This window comes from Humulus lupulus, chromosome 3 (genome assembly GCF_963169125.1).
Source record: "Humulus lupulus chromosome 3, drHumLupu1.1, whole genome shotgun sequence".
In the NCBI taxonomy this organism is placed as follows: Eukaryota; Viridiplantae; Streptophyta; class Magnoliopsida; order Rosales; family Cannabaceae; genus Humulus; species Humulus lupulus.
In genome coordinates, this window is record NC_084795.1 from 156,863,548 (window position 1) to 156,869,869 (window position 6,322).

At 34.1% G+C, this 6,322-nt stretch overlaps 1 protein-coding gene across 1 annotated transcript; it reads left to right on the plus strand.

Moving 5' to 3' along the window:
• The first annotated feature begins 970 nt into the window (after window positions 1-970).
• Window positions 971-4,521, plus strand: LOC133823240 (bystin). The gene is made up of 11 exons (XM_062255901.1): window positions 971-1,478; window positions 1,642-1,765; window positions 1,905-1,956; window positions 2,108-2,435; window positions 2,536-2,615; window positions 2,886-2,933; window positions 3,129-3,275; window positions 3,465-3,537; window positions 3,634-3,709; window positions 3,858-3,954; window positions 4,044-4,521. Exons 1-10 carry the CDS (start codon window positions 1,137-1,139, stop codon window positions 3,935-3,937), a joined length of 1,350 nt encoding a protein of 449 aa, XP_062111885.1. The 5' UTR covers window positions 971-1,136; the 3' UTR covers window positions 3,938-3,954; window positions 4,044-4,521.
• Window positions 4,522-6,322: the final 1,801 nt, after the last annotated feature.

Here is a 6,322-nt window from a genome sequence, read left to right on the forward strand (position 1 = left end):
ATGATATAACTAGAATAGATGATAACAGTATGTTAACTTATCTTGTCTACTGTCAATATCGGTCCAGTTCGATATAACAAATACATCCAATCTTATCTACTTTGCTAATATTCTGGAAAGAACATAACACTACAATGTGTAAGTAGATTATATCGTAGATTGGCAAGTCAATGTAAATCATGTGCACTGACTAATCTTAGGACTAACTTATTTTGAACATATAATCATATTTATATTCCACTGTGATTACGTCACTATAAATATGATTAGTTACATGCTTGAGATTTAATAGAAGTTTATATTAAATAAATTATCATGAAAATAAAACACGTGAGCAAAGTGATTGACCAAGTCAAAAATAATTTATATTCTTTTATTGATAATAGAATGAGATTACAAAGAAATTATGTTTTAATTAGGGCATAAAACCCCAATATTGTCCGCCACCATAATCTAAATCCCGGAGGATAGGGATTGGGTGTGCCCGGGAAGGCAGTTCGGGCCTGCATCCCAGCTTTGGCCCCCTTACTATGCTCGTGCTACTCGCTAGTTATTGGGCTCGGCATGGTCCTGACCGATAGAGTTTGGTTGCTCATTGTTTGCTGGGCCCTAATTGGGCCTTGGCCTCTCCCGAGAGCCCGTGTAACCCTTCTAGCCATGCCATGTATCCAATGTGGAAAATATAGACAACAACAATTAATGACCAACCATATATTATTTTTTGAATGACAAATTTTGTAGAGTACATAATTTGGATAATAAAAAATTATGTTTTTCAATAAATATTAAAAAAATTATTGACTTTTTTATGTTAATTGAAGCGTATTGAGCCAAATATATAATTAATTCAACCTTTTTTGTTGGGTGCTAATTTTGTCATGGTCTAAGTTATTCTAATGATACGGTGCACATATTATTTGTTGCTCAAATATTATTATTAGCTTTGGTCGTATATATCTCAATCTCACGTGTAAAATATGAAACCTAATTTTTATACACCCAAAACCCTAACACCCTTTCCTTTTTCTCACGTCACCGTCGCCGCAGCTTTGAAGATTTTCACGTTAGCTGTTGAGAGCTCTGCCGTCGAGGTCGCAGTCAACCAGGGTTTCTGAATTTGGATTTTGGTTTCATCAATGGGGGGAAAGAAGAAAGAGAGGATCCAGAATCCCCAGCCCTTCCTTGCCGAAGACAATAATGAGTCACTGTCTTCGAAGAAGCGTGCCAAATCTAGTGAGGGCCGGAAGCAGCATCAGATGGAAGAGAAGCTTGTTCCTTTCGGCATGAGCTCCAAGATACTCAAAGCGGCTCTGGCTCAGCAGAGAGAGGTTGAGGATGAAGAGGTCCTTGCTCAAAATCCTAACAATTCTCTATTGACTATAACCGAAGAGCCGCCTAAGGATGAAGATGAAGTGGACGAAGACATTGATAAATTTACTGGATTCGATGAAACTCAGAGCCGCTATGGCGATTACGAAGTGAGTTTTTTTTACCCTCTCTTTCGGCCCCATGTTTGAGTAGGGTTTCTTTTTATTCATTTTTCAATTTGAGGACCCAGAAAAGAAAGTTTTTTGCAGTGGTTGTGTTATTGTTTCTATGAAATTTTTCAGAATGTTTTTTTTTTGGTTTGTATTGTTGCAGGAAATTGATGAAGAGGATGAGAAACTACTCGAGTCATTCATGTCAAAAGATTCTGCTCCTCAACGTACCCTTGCTGACATTATTATTGCAAAGATTAAAGAGAAGGATGCTAATGTGTCTTCAGGTTGGACCATCACATATGATCAGTACTCACCTTTTTTTTAACCCAATGAATCTAATATGTTTCAAATGGTTTACCTTAATCTACATTTCCTAGAAATTCATTAAGTCATCTGCATTTTTTTTTAATTTCCAAATTGCAGAAGTACGGCCTATGCCTCAGCTGGATACCTCTATAATTGATTTGTACAAGGGGTATGCTTAGTAATTACCTTTTTTTAAAAAAGAAAAAAAGTTAAGAGTTATTTAAGCTTAGCGGCTAATTTCATATATGGAGCTGCAATTGATCTTGTACGTAGTTATGCAATATTGCTATTAAAGGTGGGTCTGAACTTGTTTTATGCAGACTTGGCAAGTTTCTTAGCAACTATACAGCTGGTAAGATACCTAAGGCGTTTAAACACATACCTTCAACGATAAACTGGGAGGATATTCTGTATTTGACTGAGCCCGAGAAGTGGTCTCCTAATGCAATGTATCAAGCTACAAGAATTTTTGCATCCAATTTGGGTGTCATGAGGGCAGAACGCTTTTACAAGCTCGTCTTGTTGCCACGGGTTAGAGAAGATATCCGAAAGAATAAGCGTTTGCATTTTGCTCTGTATCAGTCTCTGAAAAAGTGTGTTTACAAACCTGGTGCCTTCTTTAAAGGAATACTATTTCCTCTATGTGAGGTAAACTATTCTTAACTTACCAGGTTCCTTTTTTGTTTTTTACTTTTAGTACCCTTATGCAATTTCTTTTTTAACTAAATTATTTTCTTCTTATTGACAGTCAAGAACGTGCAATCTAAGGGAAGCTGTTATAATTGGGAGCATCATACAAAAAGTTTCAATTCCACTTCTTCATTCAAGGTTTGCATATATTCTTATGTTATCAAGATGTATAGAAGCACGTAATGCTTTTGAAGTAAATTTTTAAGCACATTATTGATGTTCTAAAACAATGGCGAGCTCTTACATTAGTCTTGGGCAACCATACTTTTGTAATTTGTATGAAGTTATATCAACTTGTGATTCGTGATACTGTTATGTTGTATGGCCCCTTTACATGGAAAATTACTACTGATTTATTTACATTCAATCATTGAAATATTTTAAACAAGCTTTTATATGCTTTTGCAGTGTAGCATTGTTGAAGCTTGCTGATATGGAATATTGTGGTACGACAAGGTACTCCAATATTTTTTTTATATATATTTTAGAACAGAAGCATTGTATATTCTATAGAATGTAATCACCATCAAAGATTGTTGATCTGAAATGTCTTCCATACCCCCTCCCCAATTAATATTGTAAGGAAACCCCATTTGATGTTTCAAATTGTTTTAAATTCATCTTGACATTGTTGGGTTAAAATACTTGCAGTTACTTTATAAAGCTTCTTTTGGAGAAAAAGTATGCTCTTCCATATCGGGCACTTGATGCTCTTGTTGCACATTTTGTGAGATTTTCAGATGACACAAGAATTATGCCTGTAATATGGCACCAATCGCTGCTTGCTTTTGTGCAAAGGTATGCATTCTAGGAGTTTCTGTTATTTCCAAGTGAGTGATGCGGACATTGTTGTGGTCATTGTGCACCAATGATAACTGCATATATTGGGTTAACCCAAGAGGGCATTACTTGTCTCACGTGTTCCAACTCAGAGTTTAAGATTGATAAATTTATTGCTTCTTATGCAATTGGGTGCTGTTCTTACAGGTACAAGAATGAACTGCAGAAGGAAGATAAAGATAATCTGAGAGCTCTTCTTGAAAAGCAAAAGCATAAACTAGTGAGAACATTTATCTGAAGGAGTTTCATTTATTTTTTAATTCTTTCAAAACATAACTAAGACAATATGTAATCTTTATTCTCTGGTTGAATGCAGGTTACTCCTGAGATTAGCAGGGAGCTAAATAATAGCCACAATCGGGGTGAGAAGGAAGATGATCTTATGCTAATTGATATCCTTTGTCTTATTACAAGTACTGTTTTTTTCTCCTGGTGTGTGAATTATCTAGCTCTTAACTGTATTGTTTTTTCACCCACCATGGTTAAATAATTTAGCTGTCCCTATAGATTCAATATATTGTTTCCTTGACCTTAAATTACCTTCCCCTATTTCTGTGATCAATAAGACCATTGAAGAGGATAGATTTGATATTCCAGAGGTTCCTATGGAGGAAGATTGATCAATTACTCGGCAAAGGTATTTTCTTATGATCCGTTCCTATGTTTTTGGCCTCAAATCATTTTTTTCTTAAAATCTTACTTTTTTCTGGTTTGCATGGCTCATAGTGTTGTTGCAGCAAGAAAATTCTGTCAAAATTATATGGAGTTTGGACCTCTTATCAGATTGATGTAGTGAGTGGTGATGACTGGTAACAGAAGTTGGCAAGGGAAGTATAAAAGTTTTCCTTTTCCTGGGAGAAGACATAATTCTGGTCGTTTAGATGTGAAACATTTGTGGGGCCGAGTCCTGAGTGGATTTAGTTGATAGTTTATTTTTTAATTTTTTTCACCAATTACTAAGGCTTTGTTTTGGAGTGTGGATTTTTACAGGAAAAGAAAATGTAAAGGAAAAAAAGACATTTTCTTATGTTTTGGCAAGGGAAAATTAAAGTGTGGAATGAAAATGAAAGATTATCAAACCCATAGATAAAAACTAGGGAAATTTACACTACTTGTTACAATTTTTTTTATCACACTATTATGGTAATTTTTTTATATTTATAGTTTTTAGTACATTTATATATTATATTTACTTGGTTACAAATTTAATTTTTTTTAATAGTTATACCTTATTTTATTTTAATGGTCATTTAAATTGAAATGGAAAGTCATATATTATATTTGGAGTGTGTTATTCTCTCTTTGCCTTTAATAACTTCAATTTCTAACATTTACCTACGTCAATAAACCAATTCGTTTATAGTTTGAATGAATAAACCTTTTAATTTATTATTAATGTTTTGTTTTATTACTGTCTAGTTTATTTCTAGATTGAATGGGGCAATTGTGTTCAGTTTTTAACTAATTAGTTTATTTTGTTTTTGTTTTTGTTGTAGACAATATAAAAATCGTTACTGTTTAGTTTATAAATTTGATTAAATAATATGTTTTAGGTGAAAAAAGAAAAGTTTAGTTATTAAGGAAAAATTACACAACATTGTAAATTTAAAAAAATTTACAAAAATATTATAATATATGATTACAAACTTATAAACTTTGGTTCTAAAAAAATTACATTGTAAATTTGTTTTATAAAAAACTCAGTATTTACGATTGTGTTATTTCGTATTTTTGTGAATTTTTCTTTATTTTCGTGGTTATTTTATCATGAACCATATAATTTACAAAAATAATTTATCAATAGTTAGTCGTTTAGTACAATATTAACATTGACACGAAAATACAGTTAGTTTCTCATTTAAAAAATATGTAATTTGTTTTGAATCATCAACAAACTAGTTTGTTTATAGGCTATTAATAATAGTGGTGATATATCGAAATAATCATAATCTTGTTTTTTTTTTTCTAGAAATAAACTGATATGATTTTGTTTTAAATACATATTACCAATACTTTCACATTTTGGTAATTTGTAATTGGCTATTTAGGATTTTTGCCCTTCAAAACTATGACCTATACGTTATCGTACTCCCTAATTTTTTCGGGCCTTAAAAAATTCCATCCGAATGATTCACAATGTTGTAAAGTGGGGCTTCCATCTAAATTTGTCCAATATAGCTAACGATATGCTGACGTGACTCTTTGCTTGTTGATGTGGCATTGTCATGTAACGCCCTGGATAGCCAAGACCGTTACACTGTGTACTTATAAAGGTGCAGGACTTCCTAATCAAGTCATTAATTTGAAAACGTGTCACTAAACATGTAAAAGCTAAAGTTAAAAAGGTTTTGGTCTCAAAAGACTCATTTCATATATTTATACTGTAGTAAACATGAGATCCCATACAAAACAAAGTTAACATAAGTTTACAGACTCCCAAAAGTACATGAGAAACCACTAGCCATACTAAGGCAAAACAGTCAGTCTTCAGGTTCCATGTCCTTGCTTAGATCTCAACCGTGGCGGTCGAGCACCTGGCTATGTACATTCTGCTCGCTGAGCTCTCCAGTCAGGGCTGATCTAACTTGCACTTGCCTTTACCTGCACCACGTAGCACCCGTGAGCCAAGGCCCAGCAAGAAAACATCATAGATAACTCAAACAATAACAACAGACAAATAGCTCAGTAAGCACGTATACCCATCAGATAATCCACAACAGATATTCAGCATATACAATCCAATACAAGATACATTCTATCACATATAATATTCACATCACATAATATCCAGGGCCGACGACTTAGACCGCACTCTCTGTTTAACCCACTGACTCTGGCCCGCTTAAACCAAGCTCAATGCATATTAAGCTGTCCTCGGCAACCAGTGGCCGAGCCGCACCCTGTGCGCTAGTGAGACCCTTGGCACCCTTAGGCCGTTGGTTCACTAAATTGCTTGCATGGCACAATACCATCTTTTCAAGCTTCTACAATAGGGAGCCCTTAGT

Bases quoted from the DNA above. Each gene is read 5' to 3' on its own strand.
- LOC133823240 (XM_062255901.1), top strand. From the start codon at position 1,137: ATGGGGGGAAAGAAGAAAGAGAGGATCCAGAATCCCCAGCCCTTCCTT. The intron at 1,957-2,107 runs GTATGCTTAGTA...TGTTTTATGCAG, and splicing joins ATAATTGATTTGTACAAGGG to ACTTGGCAAGTTTCTTAGCA. The intron at 3,710-3,857 runs ATATCCTTTGTC...ACCTTAAATTAC, and splicing joins AGATGATCTTATGCTAATTG to CTTCCCCTATTTCTGTGATC.